Source organism: Lampetra planeri, chromosome 13 (genome assembly GCF_965212315.1).
Source record: "Lampetra planeri chromosome 13, kcLamPlan1.2.h2, whole genome shotgun sequence".
Taxonomy (NCBI): Eukaryota; Metazoa; Chordata; class Hyperoartia; order Petromyzontiformes; family Petromyzontidae; genus Lampetra; species Lampetra planeri.
The window spans coordinates 14,230,420-14,248,517 of NC_136119.1; the positions used below are offsets into that span (position 1 = coordinate 14,230,420).

At 50.6% G+C, this 18,098-nt stretch overlaps 1 protein-coding gene across 1 annotated transcript; it reads right to left on the reverse strand.

Annotated features, from left to right (window-relative positions):
- Nucleotides 1-1,577: 1,577 nt before the first annotated feature.
- Nucleotides 1,578-14,076, reverse strand: LOC144722116 (sorting nexin-2-like). Its single transcript, XM_078600274.1, has 15 exons — nucleotides 13,877-14,076; nucleotides 10,353-10,485; nucleotides 10,060-10,241; nucleotides 8,789-8,855; nucleotides 8,624-8,667; nucleotides 6,565-6,706; nucleotides 5,940-6,018; nucleotides 5,731-5,806; nucleotides 5,287-5,400; nucleotides 4,665-4,758; nucleotides 4,011-4,216; nucleotides 3,750-3,893; nucleotides 3,281-3,361; nucleotides 3,042-3,113; nucleotides 1,578-2,259 (listed from the first exon to the last, which is right to left on the reverse strand). Exons 1-15 carry the CDS (start codon nucleotides 14,036-14,038, stop codon nucleotides 2,209-2,211), a joined length of 1,647 nt encoding a protein of 548 aa, XP_078456400.1. The 5' UTR covers nucleotides 14,039-14,076; the 3' UTR covers nucleotides 1,578-2,208.
- Between the last annotated feature and the right edge of the window lie 4,022 nt (nucleotides 14,077-18,098).

Sequence of the window (18,098 nt, forward strand, 5' to 3'; positions counted from 1 at the left end):
CCAGGCCCACGGGCCGGGCCCACGGGCGGCGTGGCCGGGCCCACGGGCTCGCTACGCCGCTGAGGGACACGAGGACACATTTCAGATTGGGACGATGCCTTTTGCTGTCTGACCACGTCTCGTTATCAAGAAACGGCTTCATACGCACCGCGTATCGAACAAGGGCCAATTCAGGAGGCAATGCAGCCCAACGTTTGCTAGAGACGCAGCAAGCGTGTAATTGGGGTTGTCATTGCACATGGCAGATGTTAATGAAAAGGCAACTTCTATGCTCGATTCTTTTTACAATCCACTGATTAGCCAGGCTGCGAAATACGTTTTAGAACTATTGCCGACACATTCCAACTAAGAAACAACTTCGATATCTCCCCGAATGCGTCGATGCGAATGACACATGGCACTGTTACGGCTTGTACGAACATATAGAGGGAAGTCGTCACTGTTTGTCACGTCAGTAGCGACGCTCGGAGCGACCTGGACACGCAGCGAGCTGCGGACATCGCCATGCCTGACAGGGACTGCTCACCCCGGCCTCGGAGGGACACATCATCACCCCGGACACATCATCGCCCCAGCGTCCTGGAGCTCGTCGCTAATGGCTGCAGGGAGCACGATGTACAATGACGCACGACTACTGCTGCAGTTTCTTCCTGCTTAATAAAATATTGCCATCGATTGCGAGATTGAATCCTTGGTGTGAGCAAAGCTGTTTGTCTGCCCTGCCTATTGATCACTTCAAAAGAAGCACTTAATAGGCATGCGCGTGCATTCACGGTCAGAGTAGCATATTCCCAGGGACAGCATAAATAAGGCCGGGCCCCTACTTATCTCTGAGAAAATGAGCTTCATGTGACCCTGAGCTTTCTGCAGGGCGAAGGGCAAGAAGCCATCTGTTCAGCGTAAAGCTTTGAAAGAATGTGGGCGAAGCACGCGCTTTTCACTGTACGGTGTTGACATTCTCTGGCGTCTGCCTCCTGCTTTCATTGCAAAGTGAACAGCGTGTGCACGAAACGATGCACAGCAGGTATTGAGTCGAAGACAAAGTCACCTGGCACGTGCCCGATCTTGTCAGATCTGGATTGTCCTCGGACAGGCCTCCACCAGGTATAACAGGTGTTACAGACTGCGAGGCGATGTTGGCAGCAGAGCTCAGTGTAGCATAGTCCAGTGTTGCACTGCGATTCTATATTCCCCTCAAGTGGATGCTCTCCACCTTCACCACCTGTACCGAGCGGCACGGTGACAGAACCGCACGGCGCAAGGAGCTCCCTCACGAAGCAGCGGATGAGCACGAGGCATGGACATGCGTGGAGCGAGGCGACACGGTCACCAGGGATGGCGGTGCTCCGCGGGGTTCAGAGGAACGGTTCTGCTACCAAGCTGGGTTGGCACGTCCCACTCGATCCCAACCGATTAGCTAAAGAGGCTTCAGTAATGTTCCACTGCACACACTAACCCAGATACACATGTCCTGTGCTGTTGCAGTTGTGTAAAAAAATATTTTCGTGTGAAATGCATTTAAGATGAGGACAAAAGTCAGCTCTCAGTTGAAAAACTGTCAATGGGAAATCCAGATGTTACAAAGTTTAACAATTGTGTTTATTAAGGCAACTTCACTGCAGACATAATGGAGTACAGATTTAGAAGTGATGATTTTATTGATTTAACGTCAAACATTTCCAAAATATTCATCTGTGGTGAACATGTGAGCAATTCGAATTTACAACCTCCAGCAGGGCTCGGTGCAGCTTCATTTGGTAAACCGCTCATTCATCGGGAATGCTCCCAGCTAGCCGCTAACAAGTGCACGCCAGTTCACCGGGACCGTCAATTCACGTGCAATCAACAATTACAGGGAAACGCTCTCTGCCTGTTACCTTCGCCACTAACTGCCGCTGCGAGGTCAAGATGCAAACTTGTGTGCACAATCAACAAAGAGATCAATAATTAGCTTCGATGAAAAACAAACATCTTTAATCTTTAATGTTTTGTATAAAAAGCTGAAAAATAACGAGACGCGTGTACAAACCACATACTCTGATTAACTTTGTACAATGTTTATAAGGGGGGGGGGGGAGGGAGAATATGCCACCTGGACTCTCAGACAAATCCTCAACCCTACGTCCGATTAAGGGCACGAGTACGATTGTTTACTTGAAGCAGTCCTGTCCCTTTCAGCATCCACAGCCTTGGAGGAGAGCGCGTGGATTAAGCAATAGCCTTAGCTTCAGGCAGAAAGGCCTCCCAGTATTTGATCAGCTGGAACAACAAAGAACGCCGGGGGGATTACAACGAGCGACAGTTTTACAACTCGCACACCGAGAACGCGAGTGGTGGACTGCAAAATAGAACACACGAGGTGACCAACGATTGCGGAGTTGTCATTCCAAATGCCACTACCCCCCCCTCGTGCCTCTGGAGGCTTTCAAACCATTCAGGCTCCTGGCTCCCTTCACACAGCGATAGGTGGCGCTCAATCACTGCCCCGCCACTCTGCATGGAGCCCGTTAAACATGGAATTATTGTTCGACATTCGTGGAGTTCACTAGAAATAGTCACCACCCACTGAGCAGGCCGAGCAGGTTGTAAACACCGACCACAATGCACCGAAACCCCAGCGTTGAGCGCTCACCCCCAGCGCCAGGAGCACCGTGGGGTCAGGGGTCAGGTCACGCTCCCTCTGGCACCGCTCTCCACCTGCTCCTTAACAACTCCTCCACACCGAGTCTCAATCGACTGCCGCCTCCGCGTGTCACCCAACCCAGATGCATTCCTATCTCGTTGGCCAAGATGCAATCACCAGTTGCACCACTCCCAGCGGTGCAACTCTCTTCTATTAATCGTTGCCCTTTCCAGCTCCTTTCCACATGAGCAACACTTACCTTTGTCTTTTGCCAGCATGTAAAAATTTAAATGGCATCTTACAGACTCACTCTGTTTTTGTCATGCAATCTTTTAAGATTGCTCCAACTTCATCTGATGTGAGATGCATATTCATGAATAATTTAATTCGGCCCATCACAAGTGCTGATAACATTTACCTGTTGCTGCGTGTTTATAAGAGACTCAATGTATCTGACAATCCCATTCTTGAAGTCCCTTACACGTTCTTTCTGTAAACATATAAAAGGCAAGAAATGTAAAATTAAAATTGCATTCAATAAATACGTATAATTTGAGATAACAATCTCATAGAAGATATCACCTTTGAAATAATATATTTTGCAATTATGGGAAGAAATGTAATCACACACAAAGCAGATGTGTGCAATGCAGGCACCTCAAATCTCATGACCTCCTTCCTGATGGTCTTTGAGACGATTTCAAACTCGCTCTCTCCTTGCTGCACCTTGGCATCCCACTGCTCGCAAAGGCAGATAACAACCATACACCATTTGCTATGTATGCAAAAAATAATACAATTCATGCTACTTAACATAAGCGATTACTGAATTAGATTTTGATCCTTAAAATGTGACAATTCATCAAATTGCCGAGGAGATTAATCGTTAAAACCTAGCTAAGCGGGGCAAATGCTGGGCACAACCGGACCCACCGGTGTCTCACGACTGGCCGACCATTCAGGGCGTATAAACGGGTCCTGCCCATTTCCCCCAACAGAGCAGCGTGCAAGGCGCTGCACGAATCCCGCAGAACGCAGCTGCCGGGAGCCGTGAACGGACCCGATGTCGAGGGTGAGGGGATAACTGGACCCTGCGATAAACCCCGAGGCAGGTCGGCGGACCCACCTCGCGGATCTCGTCCTTGGCCTGCTGCAGCTTGTCCGGCTTGTTGGCCCACTGCAGCTTGGCCTCGTTCTCGCGCTTCTTGTGCAGGTTGGCCTGCGCGTCCTGCCACCTCTGCCAACTCTTCGCCCGCTGGTCAAACACGCCCTGCGGCAAGAGCGAGCACGCAAACTGCGAGTTCGCCTCGCGGCCTCGAGGTTACGGAGGGAGGTTAATTCCGCGCGCGCCACTGGGCGCGCGTCGCTGGGCGCGCGTCGCGCGTACCCGGATGGAGGTGAGCAGGCGGATGTAGTCGGCGAGCAGCTCGGCGAAGACGTAGAGGTCGGCGTTGGCCTGCTCCTGGTGCAGGGCGTCGATCTTCTCCTCCACCTCCGCCAGCTGCGAGAGGGCGCGCGACAGCGCCGTGTTGTCCTCCGAGTTTCCCAGCATGGCCGCGCTCTTGGCAAACGCGGCCGTGTTCAAGGACATCTCTGCAGAGACGGACGAGGCCGTGAACAACGCAGTACTGTGCCCCCGTTTCCTGGCGGCAAAATCCGCGTCCAGTTTTACATTTCATCCGATAGCGGCTCGGCGGTAAAGCGGGCGGCTTCACAATCGGAGAGATGCCACTTCAGTCGTGGTCGGGGTCGGGGTTGGACTCAGCCCACCGTGCCCTCCAGGGTCAATAAAATGAATAGGCCAACAGCAGTTGTCCTATCGTTAAACTTGCTCCCAGCAGAACACTGCTGCCAGGAGTTCTCAGGACCTGTTCCATCGAGATGAGGGAACGCTGATTTTCACGCCATTTTAATGTTTGTGAGAATCAACTGCAAGTTGCATTTCACTTACAGGATGCCTCTCTCTCTCTCAAGCTACAGGGGATGATGTGTGGTGCCCATCTTAAAGCAAGCAAAGTCAAATTAAATGTTCTCCTCAAACCTTTCCGATGATTGACCAGTCCCTCAAAGTTGCCGTGAAGCTTGCGCAGCTGTGTTTCAAGGTTTTCAAACTCCAGTTGTTTCTCCTCAAACCACTGTGAAGACACCGCCACGTGAGCACGGCCAAGCAATGTCCACGCTGGCACTGTCATTATTCAATATTACACCAAGCTTCCAAACGATGCATGCATCACTCCGATCCTCAAATCTCAAATCAACCCCAAGATCCCCCTCAAGATCATCAAGATCATCAAGATGCGCCGTAAACTTGCTCCCCCCCCCCCCCCCAATTGCCTGTCCACATCCACCCCTCCTCCCTCTCATGTCTCCCTCTGGCAATGCAAGTTCCACTCGTGGCAGGGAAAGTGAAACAAGATTGGTAATGCCATCCCGTTCCACACAAGAACCACGTCAGACTTCCCGACTAGCAAACTCGATCTCTCACTGTCACGCTCGCTGTTGCCAGCCGCCATATTGCGCTCCGCTACTGCTGCTGCTGGGCCAATGGGCGACCCCTCCGACCTTTGTTTAAAATAATCTAGACAACATGACTGGCCGCAGACTCGGCCGCCTGGCATCTCGGTGTTCGAGCGCACGGGCGATCGCGGGGGAAGGCCCCTTACCGAGTCCGACTCGTTCATCTTGATGGTCATCTTGTTGACGGCATCTGCCGCTTTGGTCACCATGCGCAGGATGCCCGCCCCACTCAGGGCCTGAGTGTTAACCGCTCGAGGAAGCTGCAAGCAAACGAGAGAACGCGCAGTGGACGAACGATTAATCTATTTATGTCGGCGGCTACACGCAGATCTCTAAATGTTTCATGTCAGCTCCCACCCAGGGTCCGCTCATCACAGTGCGGAGTCGTGACGGTGTGTTTACAAACTCAGCTATTCATGCTCAGTGGCATAGTGGACAACAGGAGGGGTCGCGCATCCCCGACACCCGGAGCAATAACAGGACACGCGAGAGAATGACACATGCAGGGTGAGGCCTGCTGCATGTGCGGATATCTGGTAATGATCCAAGATAATTGTATAACTAAAATGAGCTCATTCACTTTGTAATACCTCATCTCTTTCCAAGAAATCCCTGAAGTCTGGATCTTGCATGAGGGTAGGATGTTTTGAAGTTCTCTGGAGATATCTGCCAAAGAAATTAAACAGATAATTTATGCACTCTGAGGACAGTAAATTTACTCAATGAAACGGACGAAAGAATCTGTGTGATACAAGACGGCTCAATGTGAACGTGCGGCTTGCACTGCTCAAGCGCGTACCTCTCCAACGCAGCGCGCCTCCTCTCCACAAACTCGACAGACGAAGGGTCGTCCTTGCCCACCTTCACTTTGGTCATACCTGCGTGAAATTAAAAAGATGGACACATGGACGAATGTTTGGTTAAGGAGACCTACAAACTAGTATTTGCTACGTCCTGAAAACAATACATGCATTAAACTGTCCGTCCGAGGGTATTTTCTTATGGTTTCATGACACCATAGCTACTTGACACACAATCCACCAATACCATTGCTCAGAAATGTATACATTTTGTGGGAAAGATTACCTACACTAAAATTCCTCTCATGTTGAACTTCTTTCGCACCGTACGTAGCCAACCATGCTAATTGGAGGTGCGGGCTCTGCATGCTACAGGCAGAGCGCGAGTACGTGGGGCTGAGCACGTTGCCAACGCGAGCGTCCGCGTGTAACCGCGAGAGCGCAAGTCCGCGTGTAACTAAGCATGCGCAGTCTGCGTGTAACTGTGCGCGCACAGTCCACGTGTAACCGTGCGCACACAGTCCGGGTGTAACCGTGCGCGCACAGTCCGGATCGGCGTGCTCAAGGTGCGCTTCAGCCCACTGAGGTACAACCACGGTGTGAGACAAATGTGTCGCGGGTCACCTAAGACACTCTTCTCTGGTGCGGGTGGCACGATGAAGCCACTGTGACTGAATTTCTCCGTCAGCTTCTCGTAGAGGCCCAGGAAGTCGCTGAACCTCCGCTTCACTGTGAATTCCTTCCTTTTGAACATGGGCAGCGAGGTCTGCAATAAGAATGCGAGGCAACCGTTACAATGAAACACGCGGGAAAAGGCACACACAGCCCCCACGCTGCTGCTGTGTTCTCAATAGACACGCGTTGACAAGTATGACACATTAAACTCGGCTATACGGTTTTACAGCATCTCTTTTACAAGTAAATGTGCCGTTCAAGGAGATAACAGTCCTGCCAACCGCACAGCACGAACACGTCTAGCATGTTGGGTTAGAAAAATCACGCCGCATAACCTAGCAAAATGCGGTCAGGCAGTGCACGGAGCGCGGCTCCTCTCTGCAGGGTAATAGACTGCCCTCTTGTGGCCGCTGCTCGGGAGTGAAATGAACAAGTCCAGTTCGCTCCGTGGTCCCTGCAAGGACTGTGGGGGGAAGCTTTACTGTGCATGTTTGGCATGTGGGGTAAGTTTTGATTGACTGAAGCAAGGATGCCAGACAAATTAAGGCTTAAACATTCACTACCTACTCTTTTAACTACAGCAACGCCGTGATTATATGGTTTTGGGTCGATAAACAATTTAACCTTAATATTGTTATTAGAGGTTGCAATATATAAATGCAACAGAATTCGAAATTTTAAGGCAGCTTTTCTGGAGCACGAGATTGCGATAATGGACGCAAGGGCCCCTTGTTCACATCGAGAGTGATGCACACGTTGGTTGGTCTCCTCTGCTGCCTTGCCTGGAGGTGCACTCCATGCAGTCAACTCCCATAAAATCAAGGGCACTCTTCTTCCAGATGGAACGGGGTCATGGCACCTCCCTTGCTTTTAGTTTCAAAGTGTCACATCCGCGAACCGCACACTCCGGGCTCCAGCCTCGTGCGGTCCCACTTAACAGTCGCCCTGGATTCGTGTTAGAGGACGGCCGATTCTCCTATTGTCATAACAACGGGAACAGTGACCCAGGGTTTTCCTTGTTTAAATACAGCTGGAAAACATTGATGCATAGGGGCAATGTTATTTTACTGTGGTGATGAAACCAACATCCAACCTGTTTGCATGCAGCGAAAGCTCATGCTCCCATACTTGTTTCTTGCCTCCTTCCGCGTCTATCGTCTCGTCGCTTGGATTTTAAAGATTGCGAAATTACGTGATTTATAATATCTCCACCACAATTATTTATTAATTTTCTTTCTACTTGACTTTACCGAAAGAACCAAAGAGTAACTCCACTATAATGTTGTTACACGTGCCAGTGAAAAATACTGCCCCAACTGGAGGTTTTCCAGCTCCTTTCTTATACTGGAGGTTTCTCAAGCAAGCGATGCAGCATGCTCCGATTCGGTCGCACGAGCGGCCTGACGCTCCATGCGTCTCCCGCCTCTTCCTCACGTCTCCGCTTTTCAAGGGTGATTCCATGACAATTGTTAAAAAGTACTCAGGTTTTAGAAATCTAGCTTTAGGCATGTGCGGCTTTCAAGAGCTGTGCTGGTTGACTGCCGCAACGCCGCTAAGAGGCCACTCAACACCTGCGAGTTCACGCAAAGCCAAGGAGTGTGACGCGTATCGTTTCCTTCTTGCTTTGCTGCAACTGCTCGGGGAAGGGTTTGTCGCTGCTGTGTCGTAGCTTTGCGTCCTGACAAGTGACTGCCTCGCTACTACACCGCCGTGGGTTTCTATCGCAAATTAAACAATGTTAATGGTGTTGAAGTAAAATAAATAAAACCTGCAGCTGCTAGGAATTTAAATAATATTTTCAAGTTTGCTCTGGAATGGCACCCTCAGGTCGTGAGAAGAGCTGCACTTGCAGGGAGGACGCGGAGTGGGAGCTCCAGTGGCCACACACAATGGCGCTCTACCCGTCGAGGAGCGGCTTGGCTGGCACGCGGTCAGGCGACCGTAACGAGGCAACGCGCAGTGCCATTGAATACAAGAATACAGTAAACCTATGATGTGCAATTCTTACCGTAGTAGTGACATTGTAAGCCATGTATGCATTCATTCCGTCACCTAAAGAGAGAGAATATACTGTGTAAAACAAACAAAACTCTAAACACTTGTATTAATTCCAGTTCATGAAGAGCATTAGAATAAGTGCGTTATTATACATGCAAAAACAATAAGCACTCACCAACTTTCTCTGGGTTTGTAATTGTTATTCGAAAGTCAAAGGTGTCTCCACTCTCTTCCTCTTCAATCTAACATCAAGAGACAAATGCTTGAATGAACAAAATTAGTCTTGCCCTTGATATTATTTATTTCAATAATTATTTCAGTAGGGCATTACAATTCTCACATTTTAGCAGGGTATAATGCACTTGAATTATCTCACATTAGACAACAAATGTGGTTGAAGTCTGGTGATCAGTCCCTACAGTCCTGTTAATATGCAAATGCCTCCAGTTAGTACAAACGTTTAGCAAAGGTGACACAGAACTCAAAATATATTTTTCCAGAAGACTGGATTTCAAGCAACGATTTGAATTAATGAGAGGACACTGGTGATTCAAACCCATCCTATTAGAATCGAGGTAGTTCTTGTGTTAATGCTATTGTTCTCAGCCTTTCAATGGGTTACAACTTAGGAAATCAGCACGTTTTCGTTTAACACACTTTATGAAATGGCTACTAAAATTATATTGTTCCTTTCCCGATGTGATAGAACATAACTGGCTGATCCATGAGAATGATGTGATGTTTATTAAAATAAAATACTATTTCCAGCATTAGTGGCTTGAAGCCTGGTCAATAATCCTAAATCAGAGGCTAATGATCCTGCAGAATCAGTAGTCTCACTCTCAGTGCATGTGATGCCTAGGAATCCACAGCTGGCAACACAGTTTATGTACCACACCCAAAAGCACATTCCAGTGTTTGACTGCAAGTCTGCGCATGCATGCTGGTACACAGGCTCACACACTTGCGCTCGCTCGACTGCGTGTGTTGATCCGCATTACAAAGTCAAATATTCCTGCGTAGCCTTTCGCAGATGGTTGTGGACATATCCAGGTGCACACACACGTGTAGGGAGCAGCAACAGTGGTTCACACATTGGGCTACGCTCACAGCAACCTGGCATTGGCATAAGTGACGAGTGTTATAGGAACCTGTCCTGGGCATCACCTAGGTTGACTCAGCCATACATTAACTACCTGGTATAAGGTGTGAACACCTGTACCGGAAAAAGGACAATGTGTGTTGTGCTGGCCACACAATCCATTCTGTGCGTGCCAAGCATCAAAGCAGCACTTGCCCTCACAGTCCATAAAGCTACATTAAGGACCTTTGTCTTGTGTGTACTCGATAACTATTCAATGTATGCGTCAATATGTGTTTGTGTGTGTGGTTGTAAAATGTGGGGTCAGTATTCGTTGTATTTGTCCATGATGCGGTTGTCCACACCTCATCTCGGGTCCTCTGAAAGGACACGAGCTTGGAGGCTGCAGGGACAGGGCTGGGTGTGATGGCATCAGGTTTGAAAGATGACGCCATGTCACCTCGACTTGGCTTCACAGTGGGCCCTGGGTTGGCAGCAACGGAGATTCTGTTGACGGGGCTTTCTAGAGACACCTCCTCCGTAGCCTCTATAAAAGACAGCAACCATTCTGTATTGGCAAACAAGGCAGAAACCAACAGAAGGTAACGAAGCAAATCCATACGTGTAAAAAGTTGTTACTCGGTTGAAGAGACTTCACCAGCAAACAGATCATCTGGGTCGTCCTCGGGTGAGGTGTCCAGGGACTGAGCCTGCAACCCGTTGGACTTGGAGCTGCTTTCCTCTGACAGCAAGCTGGCTGGCTCCGGCGGCGAGAAGGGGCTGATCAGATTCTGTTGAGTGAAACAAAGTATTAATTCAGGGAAATGAAAGTCACTGTATAAAGATAGAAGCAGAACAAATGGAAGTGTACTGCTGGATAACAAAGAGGCCATTTGTGAGAAAGTATGAAGCAAAGCCTCTGTTAACAAGTCTAGTTCTAACTTCCAGTAAAGCAGTTTGAGCATTGCCTGTTTCCCTTCTACGGTGATGGAGCTGAACCAATACAAGACATTCCCCATTTCCATGTCAGACAGCAGTTTGTGTGCGGATGTTGGCGATGTAGCAGCATACGAAAACCTGGTGCAGCACACGCCACTTGATGACAAAATAGAAATTTAGTCAACCAAATCCTAATTATTATTAATTGTTCATTATACATTTGAATCATGTAAGGCTGGCAATGACAGAGTTCCTCCTTTCATATTAAACAATAATATTCTTCGCCATAGTAAAACCATTGATCTTCACGACACAGCAATCTCATCTGACCTGTCGTGGTATTGATGTATTACTAATCTGGCTAAAAAGGCATTGAAGAAGCATGCCAAAATATTGCTATACAAAACACAGATTTGGCTTAAGTTGGAATGCTCATCATATCCGGGGTGTAGCAGGTTGTTCCTACCTCACTGCAGTTGATATGATTTAGAGTAAAGCAGCAGTCAGGGTGACGGATGATGCAGCACTCACCGAATCACGCAAGAGGTCATTCGCCTCCTTATAACGCTACTACCATGGTTACTCTTCCCATTAGTTTCACGCATTGAATTCTGCACCCGTGTTGAAGACTCGAACTAAAAAACTATTTCATGTTCATCTAGACCATTTTATACCACCACACTGCACCTCCGATTAGCACGGTTGGCTATGTACGGTGCAAAAGAAGTTCAACCACCAGATTGCAGCTCACAATACTGCTTCACGTTTGAATTACCTCCCAATGTCTTTCATACAGCAGTTATTGTAATATTGCTGAACCAAGGAAACGTGTTCACTGAACTTTAACAGTGCTATTTGGTGCTGGCCTTTCTAAGTTTTTGGCCATTGGGCCTGTGCCTTGCAATTGTGAGAAAAATAATGAGTGCAAAGTTTTGCCGGTAAGTGTGCGGACAGTATACATACCACTGGAGCCACAAGCTGCTGCAGTGTTTGCGGCCGAGTGTAGTGTTTACTCAAACAGGATACACGTACAGTACTTTAGTTTTGTGAACCAGTGTAGACCATTAACGTGGGAGATCAGAACATGGCGCAAACACCCACATTAGTCTTGTACAGTGCGTGTGCTAAATCTCAGTTTAGTCACATACGCACTAATAAATATGTTCCAAGATTATAATTAAAAACGTACAATATTATTACTGCCCGGAGATACACATTATTACCACGAAACAATAATTAATAATACTGCATTGACATTGCCAAGATTCATCAAGATTTGAAATACCCAGGAATGAGGAATTTGAACATTGCTCAGTGATGACCGAGTTAAACATTACCTAAAACTACCAAAGTAAACATTACCCAAGAACACCGCCACAAAGTACTGACAATTGATTAATCCTAAACCGCTGCGAGTTCGTGATGTGACTCAAAGGTCCTTAGCCGGCAATTGAGGCGAACCTCGAAGATTACGAACCACGCAGATTGCGAACCACGCAGATTACGAACCATGCAGACTGTGAACCACGCAGACTGCGAACCTCGTCTGAATGGCGTTGTTCCTCCAGTGCGAGTTCCTCCTGCACAGGACTCGTGATGGGATTGAACAACCATCCCCAATGCTGCCCCCTCGTGCACACCAATCCGAAGACCGGGAATCTTTATCAGAATCTTTATTTATCCTGGATAAATCCGATGAGCTGTGAAGCTCTTTTTCACAAAATCTAGTAGACTCAATAAGGCTGTCTTGTGGAAATAGGTGCGATTGATATTATTTTAAAACGCAATCGTCTGACACTACCAATTTAAACAAGAATATAAAGCAGTACACAGACATTGAGACCCGCGCATTGCAATGCGGAACCTTGAGACCACCGGTTGGAGGTGGTCGCCTTTTTGGTGACAGCGGCGGTGATAGTGAAGGAAAAGGTGGAGACCACCATGTCCAGCGTGTGATGGTTGTGGTGGTGGTGGAGTGACTTCAAGTTGAGACCTCACTCTGACAGTGGCCATGATGGTGATGATGCAGTGGAGGTCGTGGTGGTCATGGGGATACTGAAGGAGATGACGTTGGGATGGAGAACTGATCTTGTGAACTTGTCTCTATAGTTGGAGACCGCTCGACACCCTAGTGGTGGTGAGGCAGTAACCCCCCCCCCCCCCGCGTTACAGCGACCCAGACGGCGCTTTGACGCGGGGGACAATGACGCCGACAGCGCATGAAGGGGGGCTGCTGGCGAGTTCATGCGCCGCCGCCGTCCTGTTCACCGTAGACTCCACCGGGACCGTCAATAGCAGCAGCTGCTGGTAGTGCTGCTGGTGGTGGTGGTGCCGCTGGTGGTGTTTGGTGGTGCTGCTGCTGGTGGTGGTGCCACTGGTGGTGGTGGTCCTGGTGGTGTTTGGTGCTGCTGGTGGTGCTACTGGTGGTGGTGTTGCTGGTGGTGCTGCTGGTGTTGTTGGTGCTGATGGTGGTGCTGCTGCTGGTGCCACTGGTGGTGGTGCTGCTGCTGGTGCCACTGGTGGTGGTGCTGCTGGTGGTGCTACTGGTGGTGGTGTTGCTGGTGGTGCTGCTGCTGGTATTGCTGGTGTTTGGTGCTGGTGGTGGTGCTGCTGATGGTGCTACTGGTGCTGGTGGTGTTGGTGCTGCTGGTGGTGGTGTTGGTGCTGCTGGTGGTGTTTGCTGCTGGTGGTGTTTGCTGCTGGTGGTGGTGTTTGGCGGTGTTGGTGGTGGTGTTGGTGCTGCTGGTGGTGTTTGCTGCTGGTGGTGGTGTTTGGCGGTGTTGGTGGTGGTGTTGGTGCTGCTGGTGGTGGTGTTGGTGCTGCTGGTGGTGGTGTTTGGCGGTGTTGGTGGTGGTGCTGCCGGTGGTGGTGTTGGTGCTACTGGTGCTGGTGGTGCTGCTGGTGGTGTTTGCTGCTGGTGGTGGTGCTGGTGGTGGTGGTGCTGGTGGTGTTTGGTGCTGCTGCTGGTGGTGGTGCTGCTGGTGCTGGTGGTGGTGCTACTGGTGCTGGTGGTGCTGCTGGTGGTGTTTGCTGCTGGTGGTGGTGCTGGTGGTGGTGGTGCTGCTGCTGGTGGTGGTGCTGCTGGTGCTGGTGGTGGTGTTTGGTGGTGGTGTTTGGTGGTGGTGTTTGGTGGTGGTGTTTGGTGGTGCTGCTGGTGGTGCCACCCGCGAGAGCGCGAGGCCCTTCCGGCTCTCGGCCTCCCGGGCCCGCGCGCCCTGCACCCAGCTCGCGCACCCAGCTGACCTCGGGGTTGCTGAGGACGCTGGTGAAGATGTCGGCGCCATCGTCCTGCTCCTGCTCGTCTCCCTCCTCCTCCTCCTCCTCGTCGTCGTCCTCGCCGCCGCGCGTCTTCTCCTCCTCCTCGTCGTCGTCAAAGAGCGGCGGGGGCTCTCGCTCCGCCGCCATCTTCGCCTCTCGTGACGTTCACGTGACCGCCGCGCCTGCCCCACGTGACTTTGACGCCGCTTGGCCGCGACCCCTCCCCGCCCACCGCGCGCCAATCGGCGACGAGCGTGTGCACGAGCTCAGCCAATCGGCGACGAGCATGTGCACGAGCTCAGCCAATCGGCGACGAGCGTGTGCACGAGCTCAGCCAATCGGCGGAGCAAGCACAGAACCCGATTTTGCCCAACCATCGATCAGTTCCAATGACAACAAAGGAGGCCAATCGGCTGCGAGGAGCTCTGGCGTCTGGTGAAATGGGAGGGGAGGAGGGGGTCCGGCGAGCCAATCAGAGCCCAGGGTGGACGCCCTGACAGCGGGGCGATTATAATAATAATTCGTCTGATGTAGATCAAATGATGTAATTCAAATCTAGACTGATGTAAATGTCCACGCGATGAGAAGCCACTTTGTTGAATTATCATTTGTGGCCAGGTCGCGTAAATTAATAGTTCAGTGAGCTCTACCTAGTAAGATTAAAAAACATTGTTTAGTTGTATTCGTACGTCTATTTAAGTGATTTGTTTGCCTTTCCTATACTTTACACTCCTACCGTGTTTTAGTATCGTTTGCTGTGTAACGGTTTGACCCGCCCCGACTGGACATCTGTGAAAAAGAGCTTTATAGATCATCGGATTCCTCCAAATACAAAGATTCTGAATCTTCGGAAGAGGGCGGGGCTGGGGCGGAGCTGGGGCGGGGCTGGGGGCGGGGCTGGGGGCGGGGCTGGGGGCGGGGCTGGGGGCGGTGCGGGGCTGGGCTAGGGGCTATTCGAGGAGGCGGGGCTCGGGTCGTGGTGCCAGAAGCGAGGGTTCCCCTCTAGACGCCGCGGGGTTCCCACGTGCGGCCCCGAGCATCGCGGGGCGATCTCGGAGGGACCCGCGGGCGCCGGGTCACAGCAGCCGACAAACTCTCTCATCTCTCTCTCTTGTGATGGACACACACGGTCACGTGTCTCTTAAAGAGCTCTGGGCAAGCGATGATGGAAGGGAAGTGCAAAGTCGACCAGTGCAAAGTCGACCAGTGCAAGCCGCGCGCGGCTCACCCCAAGGCGGTGCTCGTCGTTGCCGGCCTCTGTGCCGACAGGGCCCGAGTCGCCCATCGCAGCGGCGCGTGGCCGCTGCGATGGGCGACTCGGTACGTGGTGCGCGTCCTGTGCGGAGAGGCGCACGTGGCAAGGCGGCACGTGCGGTGACGGGGGGTGGCCGCTGATTGTTAATTGCTTCTTGTTGTTAATTCGAAGTCTGTCTTGAAAGGTCGCCTCTTCAAATGGCCCGTGCCCCAAGTCGTGTCCCCTGCCGCGGCTCGCGTGAAACTCCTCGCCTCACGTGCGCGGGGCGCGTGCGTGGGAACTCGCGGGTGAAATGCGCCAATTTACAAAAGTAGAAAGTTATTACTCCGATTGTGTTATTCACGTTCACGATCCTCGGTTCTTGTTCAGGAGGCGAGCGAGCGCCCTCCAGCAGAGCCGACAGCGGCGCCCGCGGCTCTGGGGTTGTGTTCCGGCTCGATGCCGATGGTTGTTGTTTGGGGTTGACGACGAGACGAGAGGGTGAATGTTGACACGGCGCGGACTCCGTGCGTGGTGGTCGTTTTCCTCGAGGCCGCAGCACGGAGAGAGGCGCCACGGCGACTCGGGCGGCAGGTGGCGCTCGCGAGCCTCCTCACCAGCAAACACTCAACACTCACTACTCACTCACCACTACTACTTACCAACACTCACCACTACTCACCAACACTAACACACACTCACCACTACTCACCACTACTCACTAACACACTCACACAAGCACTCACCACTACTCACCAACACTCACCAACACTCAACAACACTCACCACTACTCACCACTACTCAACACTACTCACTCACTCACCAACACTCACCACTACTCACCACTACTCACCACTACTCACCAACACTCAACAACACTCATCAACACTAACATTCACTCACCAACACTAACACACAAACACTCACCACTACTCACCAACACTCACCACTACTCACCAACACTCACCACTACTCACCAACACTCACCACTACTCACCAACACTCACAATCACTCACCAACACTCACAATCACCACTACTCACCCTCACCAACACGAACACTCACACACAATCACTCACCACTACTCACCCTCACAGAATCTCTCACTACTAACCCAACCACTCACTAATACTAACCATCTCCAACACAACCACTCACCCTCACTAAAACACTCACCACTACTAACCCTCACCAACACGAACACTCATACTATCCCTCACTAACACAGCTGCTCACCATTACTAAGCCTCACCCAACCACTACTACCACCAAGTCGATCACTCACGATGAGGGTCAATAAAATCGTGTTTATTAATAAAACTCGAATCACGGTTACCTGTTTGCCGCACGCATCAAATTGCCTCGCGACAAACCGCACGTGACCCCGCGTTACTTTTTTCGGTAAAGTGACGTAGAAAGAAATTAAATAATAGAATACGACGTTTCGATTGCAACTCAAGCAATCGTCATCAGGTAGAAAACAAACCTAGTGAACTTAGAAATACATTGCAATACAACACAGAGAGTCGGCTAACACCACAATCAGCACCTTGCCTGATCAACCTGATGACGATTGCGTCTGTTGAAATCGCGAAACGTCGTATTCCATTATTTTATTTATTTTATTTATTTTATTTCTACGTGACTTTACCGAAAGAACCAAAGGGTAATTCCTGCAGTCACAAAAGCTTCCAATCAAGTTCGAACGTGACCCCGTTTGTAACCGACACACGGCGGGAGATGTTACAGCGGCGTTTGGTTCGTGCCCTGGACTTGCAGGCAGAGGTTGCCCGTTAGATTCCATCTCCCGGCGCGGCAGGTGAATCGTGGCTTCACCACAGCTCCCTCTGCCAGCAGTGGCGGAAGGCAGCAGTTTCAGGGCTGCGCCTTTGCCTTTTACCACGGCTGTGGGAGTGGGGCTGTATGTTGCGGGGAGATGTATAGGTGTGTAAAGGGCTACACGTACACAGTATATCACCGACCCTGAAATCAGTTCTAAATGTAAAATTGTACTTTGCCCCTTTAAAAGAAATGGAATGGAAAGATAAATTAAGATCAGAAGAAGATCGGTTGGCGAGTTTTTTTATTTGCAGCATCTCCGATAACACCAGCAGGGTGGAAATCACGATGCCGAACAGATTCGTGGTAAATACAATCACTCACTTTGTGGAAGCGGCACAGTGCGGCATTCGATACGAGATCACTTTCATTTGCAATGCATCCCTCATCCGTCATAATTTTCTTCCAACAACAATCTGCGATTACAAAGTAAATCTATAAACACCATTCTCAGCGATGGCTAAATGTGGTGATTGATTATGGCATGGGTAAATGCCCTTCTCTCACTGACATGATGCAAAACAAGCTGGCAAGCCAGGAGAGAAAGTTGGCCTGTGATTTGTCTTGGAGGAGGTAATCGCGCTGCACCCTCAGTGTAGCAGCAGAGGTGCAGCTGTCTGCGCACTGGGAGAGATTGGTGTCGTACTATTGTTGTTGTTGCATCCTGTTGACAACATAAAGACCAGGGAGCGCTGAACACTCGCCTGGACTTCACAAACCACTGGAGGCCTCGCGCCTGCTGCGTGTGGGTGGTGTGCGGGGTGGACACGTGCGGGGTGGACACGTGCGGGGTGGACACGTGCGGGGTGGACACGTGCGGGGTGGACACGTGCGGGGTGGACACGTGCGGGGTGGACCCCTCGACATCGACAGTCACTGGCGTGCGGCCTCCTCCAGCCACAGGCGTTTTCATGGACAGATCCGCGAGTTGGCCAGACGAACGGGAAGTCACTTCATTTCCATTTAACTCGCGAATTCTGTATCTTGCAACTTTGTGTAACGTGGTAGGGGTTGGCACCACAGAATGGTAGAGTTTGTACCTGACTGTGTGTTAGCGATTGCCACAGCCCGCTCTGTAAGAGGATTGAGGACCTTCACAAGGGCAAGGGAGGACAGTCCCAACATTCAAATAA

Coding starts and splice junctions, on each gene's coding strand:
- LOC144722116 (XM_078600274.1), bottom strand. CDS start 14,038: ATGGCGGCGGAGCGAGAGCCCCCGCCGCTCTTTGACGACGACGAGGAG. Junction 3,114..3,280: donor AGGAGGTCATGAGATTTGAG/GTGCCTGCATTG, acceptor ATATGTTTACAG/AAAGAACGTGTAAGGGACTT. Junction 2,260..3,041: donor TTATAAACACGCAGCAACAG/GTAAATGTTATC, acceptor TTGTTGTTCCAG/CTGATCAAATACTGGGAGGC.